The sequence below is a fragment of the Archocentrus centrarchus genome, chromosome 5, assembly GCF_007364275.1.
Source record: "Archocentrus centrarchus isolate MPI-CPG fArcCen1 chromosome 5, fArcCen1, whole genome shotgun sequence".
In the NCBI taxonomy this organism is placed as follows: Eukaryota; Metazoa; Chordata; class Actinopteri; order Cichliformes; family Cichlidae; genus Archocentrus; species Archocentrus centrarchus.
Window position 1 is genome coordinate 28,210,059 of NC_044350.1, and position 14,672 is coordinate 28,224,730.

The window sequence follows — 14,672 nt, forward strand, 5'->3', positions numbered from 1 at the left end:
AGTCTACACTCCCCTTATATATTAATGTATTGGTTGAAAGACACTGCTCTTAACTCTGACTTTTTAATCATGTTTTTACAAAGCACAATGTACCATAACAGTTAAAAATGTCATATTTTTAGTGTGCAGTGCACTTGGTTGATTAATCAGGTAAACCACTTCTTTTTATACTTCCCTCAAAGTATTGGGACAGTGAGGCCAATCCCTTTGTTTTTGCTATAGAATGAAAACATTTGGGTTTGACATAAAAAATCAATATGAGACAAAAGATCAACATCTCAGCTTTTATTTCCAGGTCTGGATCTGATAGACAGCTCAGAAGATAGCAGGTTTTGTCTGAACTACCCATTTTTCTTGTGAGCAAAAGTATTGGAACAGATGAACTTAAAATAGATTAAAGTGAATAAGACTTAATATTTAGTTGTAAATCCTTTGCTTACAATAACTGCACCCACCGACATCACTAAACCTTTGCGTTCTTCTTTGTGATGCTTTTCCAGGCTTTCACTGCAGCCTCTTTCAGTTGTTTGTTTTGGGGGATTACTCCCTTCAGTCTCCTCTTTAGTAGGTAAAATGCTCTATAGGGTTCAAAACTGGAGATTGACTAGACCACTCTAAAATCTTCCACTTCCTGCCCCTGATGAACTCATTTGTGGTTTTAGCAGTGTGTTTTGGGTCATTATCTTGCTGCATGACGAAGGATCTCCCAATCAGTTTGGTTCCATCTCTCTTTAAATTGACAGACAAAATGTTTCTGTAGACTTCTGAGTTCGTTGTACTGCTGCCATCCTGCATGACATCATCAGTGAAGATTAATGAGCCCGTCCCAGAAGAAGCCATGCAAACCCAAGCCATGACATCACCTCCACTGTGTTTCACAGATGAGCTCGTATGTTTGGGATCATAAGCAGATCCTGTCTTTCTCCAGACTTTAGCCTTTCCATCACATTGGTAAGGGTTAATCTTTATCTCATCAGTCCATAAAACTTTGTCCCAGAATTTCTGAGGCTTGTCTCTGAACTTCTTGGCAAATTCCAATCCAGGCTTCCTATTCTTCTTGTTAATTAGTGGTTTGCGTCTTCTTGTGAAGCTTCTATACTTTTGTTCATGAAGTCTTCTGCAAACAGTAAACTGTGATACCTTCACTCCTGCCCTCTGGAGGTTGTTGCTGATTTCACTGACAGTTATTTTGGGGTCTTTCACTTAGTCTGTTTCTGTCGTCAATTGCTGTGGTTTTCCTCGGTTTACCTGTTCAGCCTGTACGTAGTACATCAGTGATGACTTTCTTCTTTAGGACACTCCAAACGGTTGTACTGGCTATAGCCAATGTTTGTGCAATGGCTCTGATTGATTTTTCATCTTCTCTCAGCTTCTCATTTGCTTGTTTTTCACTCATAAACAGCTCTCTGGTTTTCACATCGAGTTACTCCTCTAACTATAAATCCACAGTCTGCACAGGCAAAACCCAAAGCTGAAACTGAGTTTAGACATTCAGCGCTGTTTGTTAGAATAATCAAAGTAACAGGACATACCCGGACAGCAAAACACACCTGTCAGTCACATGTTCCAATACTTCTGCTCCCAAGAAAAATGGGTGGGTTTATCTGAACTGATCAGATGTAAATACCTGGAAATACAAGCTGAGATGTTGATCTTTTGTCTTATATTCATCTTTGACTGCCAAACCAAATGTTTTCAGTCTACAGCAAAAAAAGAGATTCCAGTACTTTTGGAGGAGAGTGTATCTATGCTAGGAGATTGCTTAATGTTTTATATTGCTGAAAAACCATGTTGCAATTCAACGAGTTTCATTATTTCAACATTCAACAGTCACCTCAATGCAAAAGAAGTACTCTGTAGTTCTTAATTTGATTAAGGTTTGTAGAATTTCAGATGATACTTGATGTTCATTCCAACAGAAAACTGTGATGGGCATGATCATGAAAGCAATAATAAAGAATATACACATTCTTATTGGCTGCTGTGGCTTTAGATAAACCTGGGAAGTCATCACAAGATGGCATCTGACACTTCAAACTACAGTTGGCGATCACTGACATTCACACATTCACCACTAGAGAGCAATCAAAGTACACAACACATTAACTTTTCAAATGAGACCAGGTCTTTCTGTGAGTAAATTAAAAAAAAATACCAGACAATGGCAACAAAGCCTGTAGGAACAGATGACAGACAACAAGCAAATGTTACAGATCAGGTGCCAGCTCACACCCCAGCAGACAAGCTCAGGCATGGGTGTGGTGCATTCAAGTGCTACTCCCTTCACCCCACCCCGCCCCCCACTGGAAATCTGAATAATGCATTAACTACATGCCAGGCAGAAGTGTCATAATCGATCATATTCAATGCTATAGAGTAAACACAAAGAAGGCATATGCAGCTGCATATGTGAAAGACACCCCTGAAATGTAATAAACAGTTTATGAACATTACAGTGACATAGTTTTAGTTGTAGTTTTGCTTGAAGCCCTGTGTGCAGCAGTAATTTTGTTTTATATTAAATTAATAACTTTTCACAAATGATATAGGTCTACAGTTGATCAGAGCTGGTTTAATGTTTTTTTACTCCAGTAAATTGATAGCCTGGCTTTTGTGATAAAGAAAAATGGCTACTAGTATTATAAATTACAGACTGAATTAAAGGCAAAGTTTCTGCAAAGAAACTTGTAATGTAAAGTTCAGTAAATAGCAGTAAGGTTGTGTAAACAGGTCTGCAAACAAGTTAAACTCACTTTTTCTTTTTTTCTTTCCCTTATTTGCCACAAATGGTTGATTTTAGTTGCCATCAAAAGCCTGGTACTCATGGTACAAACAAAATAATATTTAATCACTCAGTTATTCAATTAATTTTTACTCCACTTCATGGTGAGCAGAAATCTGTCAAAAACAAAACTACAGCAATCATTATACACAGTGACGCTCATCATTATGAAACTGTAAAGGGTGAAAATATTTAAATACTATCCACAACTCAACGATATGAGATTTATTGCCAAGAATGTATCAAGTGCATGTTGCTGATAATACTCATGTGCTTGTAGTGGTGTATTTTTTTGGTGTATTCTGGTCATCTCATCATAGGTTTTAGTTAAACAAACAAACCAGCAATTCTGTCAGTCATTTCTAGCTGAATAAGTACATGCTGTATATCTGCAAATATGATGACGCTACATTAAAGTAGAAATATTTAAAGTACAGTTATAACTTTCCAATAAGGCTACTTCACAACTGTTATTTTCCAGTACTTAAATCTGGCCGTCATGTTCTTCGTGAGACTCTTTTCTAAGACACAGCTGTCAAGACAAGAGAAAAAAGTAAAAGTAAAGTCGAGTCTGTTTAGTCCATTGTGTCCGTATGGGCGCGGTTTATTGCGCAGGGCAGGGCAAGGTGCGCTTTCATTACTTCAGACAGCACCAGCACCACCTGGCTGAGGAGTTTCCCTTCTGCTGTGGAGCCGTCGGGACAGTTAAAAGAAATGTCGAAAGGAAACCCACTAAAATCAGCCCTTTCCATCGGGAATGTGGACGACACGGCGCTTGCTCTGCCGTCTGTTAACCAGACCCGAACCGCACAGCAGCGCGTCCTGGAGCAAGTTCAAAGTATAAAGCGGACAAAGTCGAGAATCAGCAGCAGCAGCAGCAGGAGTGGATCTACTTTGTCTCCAACAAGTAAGATCAGCCACTACCCCAGGAGCACAGACACAGCTCAGGACGCGCAGGATTTTTTATTTTATTTTTTTGGGGGGGGGTGTCTAGAAGTGAAAAAAGCAGTTAAAAATGTTAACACTGTGGGCTGCTTTAGGACTCATAAAGCTGTCGCTCCTTATGAATTATTGGCAGAAAGCCAATTGGTGAAAAGCTTTGACGCAACATTCAAGAAACGCGTTTTCCCCAGTTTTACAAATTCGCCTCAAGAAGGTTTAAAATCTGTATGCAAAACCTTCTGTCCTTAGTCCCTTCAGACGTAAACCATACCTCTTTACGTTGGAAATAAAGCCATCAAAACTCCACATTACAGATAATTTCATAATAATTTATCAATTTTTTTACTAGATTTTTTGTAGTAATGTTCTGGATCCAATTACAGAGAAAGTGCAACTCAAGTTGCATAATTCAATGCATAAAAAGGAATAAAGTGCCTTTTTATGATGTTTGCCGCTAGCACATCAGTGCCTTGGTATTGATTCTCCAAGTCTCTGGATTCTCATGTTCTTCTAAAAGATAAATACCTGATGGATGGTGTTTGATGGCGCTGGAGATTTGGATCAAGATAGAATATGATTTGCTTAATTTCTAATCACTGAGCCTTGTGCCCCATGGGGGCATTGTAGAGGAGAGCCCTCCCATCAGGATCTTTCTCCATAGGATAAAGGTGATCACTCTGAACAGCTCCGAGCAAATGATCAGAAATCATATTAGCTTCCCACTGCTCAACAGAGCCAGATCAGGGGTCAAAGATGCAGAATTTTAATTTATCTTTATGTGCATCTATAAGCATCTGTGTTTTGGTTAATATGTGTATTTTAGCGACCTCTTCACTAAACTAAAATAAATGATTAAACCTGAATCTACATGAGGTTTTGGAAATTTATAATTTAATACATTGATAATTAATTGATAAATTGCTTAATGGTCTGAACCTTTCTGTTTTCATATTGCTTTTCTCAGCAACATTAAAAAGGCGTTTAAACACCATTTAGACTGTTCGTGAACTAAATGCACTGGATGTTCATCTGAATGTACAGCATAAACTGCAAAAAGTGTTAACTTGGCTACACCTCCAATGTGTGTACTTTTTAAATTTTATCCACTATATTTAAAAAAAAAAAAAAAAGAAACAACACAAGACAGTCTTAAAGAACTGACACATGCCTTTGTTTAAAATACATGAAGAAACATTCTGAAATAAGAATGATAGCTGGTAATTATTTTGTTTTTAAGTTTTTTGTAAACATCTTTCGGCTTTAATATACCACCAGAAGTATGACACATATCCCTTTGCTATAAAAATGGGTTTGGGCAAGTACCACAAAGAACAAACTGAAGCGTATTGCAGTGTGGGAAGGAAATAATATTTGATTTTAAAAGAGAAGCTTATAAACCTTTATTCTCCATTGCAGGAGAACACTAACTAAATACAGTTCACAAACCTAGGATCTAGGATAGTTGATAGATCTCGAGAACCCTAGAACTCCAATCAATCATCCATAGCCCTAAAGGCAGACTTATCATTATTATGAACTAGAAACACAGGTCAAAACTGACCTTACAGAGACACAATAGGCTGCTCTTAAGAAACAATCTGAGTAATGCCAGAAAGAAAGGCCAACACAGCACAGTCTGTACACAGTGCACAAAAAGATCAGTAGATAAATGATAAGTAGTACTTTGTCCTGGGGCTCAGCAGCCCAGCAATCAGAGTGCATTTAGTTGTGGGGAGTTATGAAGCAGTTAGAGGCAAAACAGGCCTAAAACAGAGCTTGATGAAGCACTCTTTCAAGAAGAGACAAGAAGTTAGCGGAAGCCACATGTATGGTGTTATTACTTCACAGAATATAATGGATGGATTCTCAAAATGAGGATTCCATTGTGACTCTTACACACGTAAAGACAAGAACCCTTACAGACCCCGATTCATTTATGGTTCTACTTAAGGTCTCCGCTTTCTACTAGTCTGAAATGTTGTTGAACTTCTATGTCATATGTTTGTGGACTGTTTTACTTTTTTTTTTTTTATCAACACTGTAAATTTAAGTATAAATGCCACATCAGACATGTCGGCAGTAACCTGAACAATACATGCAGTAAATTAGTGGTCATAAATCAGGTGATTATTGTACTGTTTTACAGCTGATAAATATCTACATTTTTCCTCAGGCCCTTCGTATGACTCAGTGTTTGAAGAAACTCAGAAATCACCGCAGAGCACCTCAAATGGAATCGTCTTCTTTAAGAAGAGCTTCTCTAGAAGTGTAAGACTATAAATTTCACTATTTCTGTAAACATACAATTTGTGGCAAGAGTGAGCTTTGGTTGTATTTTCATCACCATAATTTAGCTGGATTTATGGATCCTTCCTGACATTTGAGGAAAAAAAAGAACAAAGAAACAAACTAGGGAGGATTTTATGTACCAAGCTGTGTACAAAATATTAATGATATTAGATCATCCTTATGTTAGTCTTTGTATTACAATTTTAAAAAAATACATTATGGCCTCTTCTCCTTGTATTATAGTTACTATTGTTGTTGTTGTTGTTTAGTGACACTATTTTTCAAAGCGACAAAGATTATGAAAAGCTGTTGCCTTCAGATTGCTTATTTTGTCCACTTTGGCCATCTAAATCTGTATTTATATACATTTTGATCAGCTAATTTGCTAATCAAGTTGTACCTCATTCACTGCAATTCAAAAAGTAATATATATAGTATTATGGTGAAATATATGTTTAATATATACTGTTAAAAAGAAAAAGTTAAGGGAACTCTTAAATCAACTATCTTGATGTATGAAATGCTCAAATTGAAAATCTTTGTCTGTATGTATGTTTTTATTTTTACCGTTACACACTCTCAAGACACAAAATTGTTTTCTAGATCCTTCCAGAGTTTTTCTATTTCTTCACACAAAAATCTGTGTAGCAGCCTCTCTCATAGAAGCTGCCAGGCAGCATTGCACCACAGGGTTGCAAATCAAAATGATCTTTCACAGTTTGATTTGCTCCATGTGAATCGCCATGTTGGTAAAATAAGTCTTCATGACACTGTATTTTATTATTATTTTTTTTGGCTCTGCAGCTCAGCCAAGAGAAAAACATTGCCCAGCAAAAAGTCAACATCTCAATGGGATCCAATGTGAACAGATACACAACATCTTCTCACTATAAGAGGTATTACGCCCCCGCTGGGCTTGTGGGAGTTGGTCGTGGCAACACCAGCCGCAGCGAGCCTGATCTGCTCTCGCACCAGCGCTCAGTGCCTCCACGTTCGGTCCCATCAAAGAGAATCCAAACCATGAAGGGCAGTGCCCACAGTTCACAAAAGGTCACCAACCAGTTTATAATAAATACCACAGCAGCGGCTCCACCTCCACCACTGAATGCTGCAAACGGTCAGATTAAATCAAGCAACCAGTTCATATGCAGTAGAATTGACACAGTTAAAGTCCCAAAGCCTGCTGTTACTGAGTCTACATCCAAAAGCAAAAAAGTAGATGCTGGGTGAGAGTTTATCATTTCCTTAATTTCACATATAAATGTCATGTTTTATATTATAATCTGCAATTATACTTGCAGATTATTTATAAAAACATCCAAACTGTTTTTTTATAGATCAAATGGAAACGCGAAAGTTGCTGATATCACTATGAAGGAAGCTGTGGACTATCTATCCAGTACCGAGGAGACATATCAGCACTGTGGAGCTTCCTACATCCAGCACAGCACTTTCATTGACAACAAAGCTAAAGAGGAGGTGGCTTACTTTGTTCTTATCATATCTTTTGTCTTATCTTATTGTGGTGTTGGGATGCTTCTAAGTGTGACCAGAATCACTGTGGCTTTTATGAGACTTGGCAAATGATAAAGGTGAAGGAAACACATTGAATCCACTCTTCTTATGCCATTTTGTAGCCTCAGGCTCCAAGGACTCAGCCTGAACCCCCACTCACTGGTACTCGCAGTTTACTTGATATTATACAAACTTGCAACTGACAAATGACCAAAACCAATTACAGTTACAACCCTTAAGATTTTAATCCTGATTTATTCAGTGACACTTGATTGTGGATTTGTCGTAGCAATGATTGCAGTTTAAAATTACAGCTAACGCTGAGTGGCTGCTAAGGTGCAGCATTTATAAACAAATCCAGTTTATGCTGTTTAATGACACAATCATTTAATATTAATCATGGGGATGAAAATATTTGCATCACCAGCAACTTTATAGGGCTCTGATATAGTTTGAGAAGAGTACGCATTAAACAGTTAGGCGGACATCAATGCACTTAAGTTGTCTTCTGTGGTCTTTCGGGCTGTTTGGTGTGGGTGAGCTGGCCAGTGCATTCCTTGTTTGAATGTACTAGATCGCTGATGAGGCCACTCCTAAAGTTTTTGCGATCTTTCTGATAGGATTATTTTGGATTTTCAGACTAATGATTGCCTCCACACTCAAAATGGGATCACTCAAGTTCATATGCATGTGAAGGCAGACAAGCGGATACTTTTGGCAATATAGTGTGTTTCAGACTGCGGCACTGTTTAATGCTGTCATGGACAAAAAAGCCTTTATATGGAACCAGGAGTTTTTAAATTAATGTTTAAAATTAAACCCTCTCATTCAACAAAAAAAAAAAAAAAATTGTGATCCCAAGCTGTGCTTATCCCAAAATCATCCTTTCCCACAGGTCTTAAAGCTCAATGGCATCCCCCTGCTGGTGAATCTGCTATGCAGCCCCAGTTTGCAAGTCAACTCTACGGCCTCGGCTGCTCTCCGTAACTTGTCCTTCAAAAGCGACAAAAACAAAGAGGAGATACAGCGCTGTGGTGGGATCACGCAAGCTGTCGCTCTGCTCCATAAAGCAGGTTCTTTAGAGCTACAGAAACAGCTGACGGGTACGTGTTAATGCACTGCCATATGCACCTCTATACAAAGCGACATACACCTAACCAAACAAGCAAGTCTGACAGAAAGCCACTCTTGTGTAGTATTACATAATACTGATTACATACCGGCTCGCTCATCAACATTATATAATGTAACTATTTTTCAGTGTAAACTGCCCCAAATGATTTAATGCTGTTAATGTGCAGAAGAAGGAACAGTTAACACCATGATTGCATCTGAATATCGCAAACTTGCTTGTGATTATAAAATAGTTGAGAAAACAGCCAAATATATATGTATTAAAAACCTAACCCGATAAAAATCACCATCAATTATTTTATATTTTTTACAACAGGCAGCGATTGAATATTTGATCGACGTGTTGATCTTACCGGTCATCTTTCCTTCTCTTTTCAGGTCTTCTGTGGAATCTATCGTCCGTAGATGATCTGAAGCCTGAGCTGTTAAAGAGTGCACTGCCTGTTTTAATGGAGCGTGTGATTCTCCCCTACACAACAGGTCCCAACCAGGAAACCAATAACAGCCAAAATCCTGAAATCTTTACTCACACCACAGGATGTCTTAGGTAATTAAAACATTTTCCACCTGAGCACCAGATATAAATTTATTGCCTTTGTTTTTAAGGTTTAGTGTCTCACTACTTTAGACCAAGCAGTGAATAAATATCAAACAACCAGTGACGTCTGCATTATGTAACAATCTTCGATACTTGTTTTCCTATATTACACATGGATTTTGTGGTGTGTGTTTGTTGTGATGATATGCGATAGAGAAGATTTGTGATGAGCAAAGTTCAGCATAAAAATCAGCTTCCCTCACATGTGAAAGGTCTGAATTAATCATTACAGCAGTGAGACCTGTAAAAGATTTATATTCACTCACCAGCCACTTTGATAGGTACACCTGTTCCACTGTTAATCAACACAAATCTCTTATCAGTCAGTGACATGGCAGCAACTCAGTGCATTCAGGCATTTGGATACGATCAAGACAACCTGCTGAAATTCAAACTGAGTATGGGGAGAAGGGGGAAGAAAGGTGACTTTGACTGTGGCGTGGTTGTTGGTGCCAGACAGACTGGTCTGAGTATTTTGGAAATGCTGAAATACTCAGACCAGACCATTTTCTTACATAACCATTTCTCGGATTTACAGAGAATGGTCTTAAAGAGCAAAAATATCCAGTGAGTGGCAGCTACGCAGAAGAGCATCTCTGAAAGCACAGCACGTTGAATGTTAAAGCACTTGGGCTACAGCAGCAGAAGACCACATTGAGTGCCATTCCTGTGAACAGGAAACTGAGAATACAATTTGCACATGCTCACCAAAATTGGAAAACTGGGAAAACTTTGCATAATCTGAGTTTTGATCTTTCCTGTGACACTCGGAGGGTAGTGTCAAAATTTGCCGTAAACAATATAAAAGCATGGATCCATCCTGTTTTGTAAGGCTCGGTGGCTCAGGCTGGTAGTGGTGTGATGATGTGGGGATATTTTCTTTGCACATTTTGGGCCCCTTAGTAGCGACTGAGCATCATTTATATGGCACAGCCTACCTGAGTATTGCCATCCCTTTATGAACACAGTGTACCTATATTGTGGCGGCTTCTTCCAGCAGGATAACATGCCATGTCGCAAAGCCCAAATGATCTCTTACGGGTTACTTGAACTTGTTAGCGTGTTCACTGCACCAGATCCAGCAGAGCACTTTTGGGATGTGGTGAAATGGGAAATTTGCATCATGGGTGTGCAGATGACAAATTTGCAGAAACTGTATGATGCTATCATGTCAGTATGGACCAAAATCTCTGAGGAATGTTTCCAGCACCTTGTTGAATCTATTCCAAGAGAGATTACGGCAGTTCTGAAAGGAAAAGAGGGACGCAGTCTAATAACAGTGCGATAAGTTATCTGCTCCATCACCAAATCTAAAACAACTGACTGACTTCCTGTATCGTTCTACGTTGCAGTTGTTTGACTACTATTTTATTAATGATTGTACAAGATTAATATTGTTTACTTTTAAAGTAAAGTTTGATTGTTCTTAGATGAGATTTAATTCTTGATTCCTTTGCTGCTAGGCCTTGTGTAACAGGTTCAGTCTGACAGGTAAACACAGCGCAGTATGTGCAGTGATTTATATACTGTGCTTATACTTCCATACTTTTAGCAATATTAGAAAGTAGATGAGTTTGCCAGCAATATGCCTCACACAGAGGTGCCTAATCAGCACATATCTTGTATTTTATTTTCAACAGAAACCTCAGCAGTTCAAAGCACATCTACAGACAGACGCTGAGAAAATGTCCAAGTTTGATTGACAGTTTGGTCAGATATATCCAAGGCTGTGTGGAAGCAGGAAAACCAGATGATGAGGTAAACAGGGTGAAAAGCCTTGCAGATTTAAGCATTGTGCATTCATTGTTAATGTTTATCTCTTTCTTTCTTTCTGCTCCTGTTTCTGTTTGTCTTTCTCCTTTTCATTATCACCACTTGTTTTATTTTTTTCTGTCTGATTGAATTAAATTCTCTGCAGTTATTCTCATTGACCCTACATTTCATGCCACACAGTTTTATATGTAGTCAAATGATTTTAAACTCAAAGGTCTATCTGTCCTTTTACATTAATTTTGCATATTAAGTCATGGCATAGTTATTATAATTAGAAAACGCTCACATGTGACTTTTGTGTTTTTTGTTTCCACCTGTTGAAACAGTCTGCAGAGAACTGTGTGTGCATCCTGCACAATCTGACATTCCAGCTGGAGGCCGAGGCTCCTGATCTTTTCAGCAGGATCAAAGCTTTGGGTAAAAATATGAACAGGAGCAACAACCACGACAACGCTAGCCCTGTTGGCTGCTTCAGCACTCAGAGCAAATCACTAGAACGTGAGGTGAGAGAGACAAATATACATACATCAGGTCCTAAAGACTATTGCAGGGACCACTTACCAGAAGTAGTTCAGACAGTAGCTACAAGTAACTATCTGTCTAGACAGAACCTGTTACCCCTGTCTTTCCCTCTGCTGGAAAGATGGATTATTACTTGGACAGACATAGAAGTCATTATGACATTCCAGCATTTCAAAGTCTTGCAATGACAGCATGAAACTGATCTGGCTCATAAAGGTCTGTGATAGTTATTGTGTTGTTCAGTAAATGAAACCCAGAGTTCTTAGACATGTACAGAAATGCAAACATATTACTACACTTCTGACATCACTTCATTGTCTCCCAGTCCAACAGAAAATGACCTTAAAAATAATATTCTAGAAATTTCTTAAAGGTTTGTCCTTTTAGTATAAATCTGACTTACTCCTTCACTACTGGCTTATAACCCAAACAGGCCTCTCAAATACTTACAAATATAAGTCTTTTAACAGTGAACAGAATTAGATCCAACTCTGCTAAGGGTGTTTTCATGTGCTGTGGTCCTGCTCACAAGATTGCATCCAAAAGCAAATGTAATGCGAGCCTTTTCTTTTCTCCCAGGCTCATGGTTAATTAGCCTTAATTGCTGTGTGTACTGTAACACCAGCTTTTGTAGAGTTTCTATGATTTTTTTTAGGGCTGTATTGTTGTGTGGTGTGCTTGACCCTATGATTTAATGAATTTCTTTCTGCATTTTTTTACTCGTGCTACTTTTTCTTTTATCTTAAAGCACTTTCAGATCATCTGTAATAAAGTATGCTGTATAAAAAAAATCCAAAAAGGCGCATCCATTAGTAAAAGAAAGCACGCTGAATGGGTTAAAATTTGTAGCACCGTTTTTCATTTAATACCATCACACAGTGTTTTATAAATTGCCCAAATTTATTTTCAATGACTGCAAAAATTGTTATGCAAAGTGTAAGCCTGCACTACTTAAAAGCAATCACCTACATTCAAAGATCAAAAAAATGCTCTTGCAACTCATTTATGGAGAACAATGTACTGGATGAGGCCGAGGACCCACAGTGGCCAGAGACAGATGAATGTTGTCTGTTCTCTTTCTTGTCCAGTCTCACTTTGACTTCCCAGTCATTGAAGATCCACAGCCTGTTGGGCCAGGCTGGCTGTTCCACTCCAAAACAATGGGGAATTACCTGTCTTTACTCAGTTCTAGCCAGCGAGAGGAAACACAGGAAGCCTGCTGCGGAGCACTGCAGAATCTCACCACACATGAAGGCATTGTAAGGAAAGATATGTTTAAAATAGCCATCTAACATCAGTAAAACGTTGAATTGTAGTTTAAATTTGGTTGCACACGTTCATAGACCTGTCATGTTGTTTGCCGAGTTTAGGGGCTGATCATGTTTCATGTATTCACAGGTCTCCACTATAATGGGTCAGACCATTGTGCAGAAACTGGGTGGGCTTCGGGTTATTGGTCCCCTCTTGAATTCAAAGAAAGTCAACTTGCAGAGGAACACGGTGGCTTTGCTCGGAAATTTGACAAAGAACCCAGTCCTGCACAGTGCGATCGGTAAGAAGCAGGTTCAACTCAAAATCTTAGTATTTGGCTTTATTGTGTCTTTGTTTTCATTTGAAAAATGTCATCTGTTTATCTTAAATATAAATGTAATTCAGTAAGTAAATATTATAAGATCAACAGTATTTATTAAAAATGCAAAGCATTTGACTTTTTATTTCACTAGACATAAAACAATAGCATGGTCTTTGCTGTGAAATCCATCCTCCAGAAAAATCATTTGCAGCCTGTGTTAAACAGTCAGTGCGTTTTGTTTGTCTTCTCATTAAAGGTCGTAAAGGCCTTCCAGAGCTGCTGGAGATCCTCAGCAATGGCACCACGGGAGCGAATGAGTCTGATGATATTCTTTCCATGGCCTGCCAGGCTTCCAGCTGCCTGCTTATGAAGAATCCCGAGATGAACAAGAACTTATTGAACAGCAAACTGATAAACTCATTGAATGATATCAGCAAAAACATGTAAGGTTCCTAGTTTAACTGCAAAGAACTGTTTGCGCATATGATGTGTAAAGATAAAGAGCCACGGGGAGCCATTGAAGTCATGGGGAACACCCATGACTTATTGGGGAATTTATATTTTTTGCACGCATGAATACAATTCATTTTCCATCTGGTCTTTAACACTTGTTTTCCCTCTTTCATAGATACTTCCCCAAATCCAGCAAAGCTGCAGCTGTGCTTCTTTGCAAACTCTGGTCAGACAAAGATTTACAAAGTTTCCTGAAAAAGGTGAGCTAAGGCTTAACCCGAGTGCCAAGATCTGTTTGGGTTTGGGTGTGTCCTCTGATTATCTTACCTTAGACTCAGAGTCCACACCTCTCTCAGGTATTTGTGAGAAACACATGGAGAAAGATTGAAGGATTAAGTAGTGTTCTCAAGAAATGCCCGCTTAAAAGCGAACGAGACACGTAAGTGATACAGCTGAGGAATCTCGTAGCTCAGGTTTGATAAATCACTTGCAGGACTTTGTTTGCACATGTTCCATGTCAAGGTAAATCATTTCTTACTTTTGCCATTAGCCAGCTGAAGTTAGTGTTTGAAATTTTAAATGTGCTGCTTACTGTGAGATGAGTGTACTGACTGATGCAGAACACTTATTTATGTTTATTTATCCTGCAGCAAGGGATGAGTAAGTCCTCATTTGTGAATGACATCACCATTGCTGCGCAGCGGTCGCTTCAAGATGCTGACGTAACAAGAACGGCTTGACAGACCCGTGAAAGTTGTTCACTGAAGTAACTCGCCTGCAAAGTCTCCGCACAACCACAGGACTTAAAATCACAGAATCGGACCTGCAGCCTTTCTCTTTTCATTCATAAATCATTACACGACCCTTTAAATGCTGTAAAGTTATTTTTCTTTGAGATGTACCAAATTAGCCAAAAAAAAAAGAAAAAAAAAGCAGTTTTGTATTTGATGCTGTCATGTCTTTAAATATAATATTTGGGTCCCAGCCTTCACTTTGGAACCACAAAGTTGCTTTAATAGACAATAACACAAGGGCCAGGCTTTTATCTTGCACTGAAATCTATGTTGTATCATGTAATGCATATGTAAACA

General features: G+C 38.6%; 2 protein-coding genes across 2 annotated transcripts in view; both read left to right on the forward strand.

Annotated features, from left to right (window-relative positions):
- Nucleotides 1-1,953, forward strand: part of smpd2b (sphingomyelin phosphodiesterase 2b) — a 12,656-nt gene extending 10,703 nt beyond the window's left edge. The window contains exon 11 of the mRNA XM_030730290.1: nt 1-1,953. This exon is cut by the window's left edge and continues 1,127 nt beyond it. The gene's annotated coding sequence lies outside the window, so the exon portion shown is untranslated.
- Nucleotides 1,954-3,440: 1,487 nt separating this feature from the next.
- On the forward strand, nt 3,441-14,503 carry pkp1b (plakophilin 1b). The gene is made up of 13 exons (XM_030729865.1): nt 3,441-3,689; nt 5,898-5,992; nt 6,818-7,239; nt 7,351-7,492; nt 8,424-8,631; nt 9,041-9,209; nt 10,901-11,018; nt 11,360-11,536; nt 12,644-12,814; nt 12,954-13,107; nt 13,385-13,571; nt 13,757-13,841; nt 14,232-14,503. The coding sequence occupies exons 1-13, from the start codon at nt 3,497-3,499 to the stop codon at nt 14,319-14,321; spliced, it is 2,211 nt and encodes a 736-aa protein (XP_030585725.1). The 5' UTR covers nt 3,441-3,496; the 3' UTR covers nt 14,322-14,503.
- The last annotated feature ends 169 nt before the right edge of the window (nt 14,504-14,672 follow it).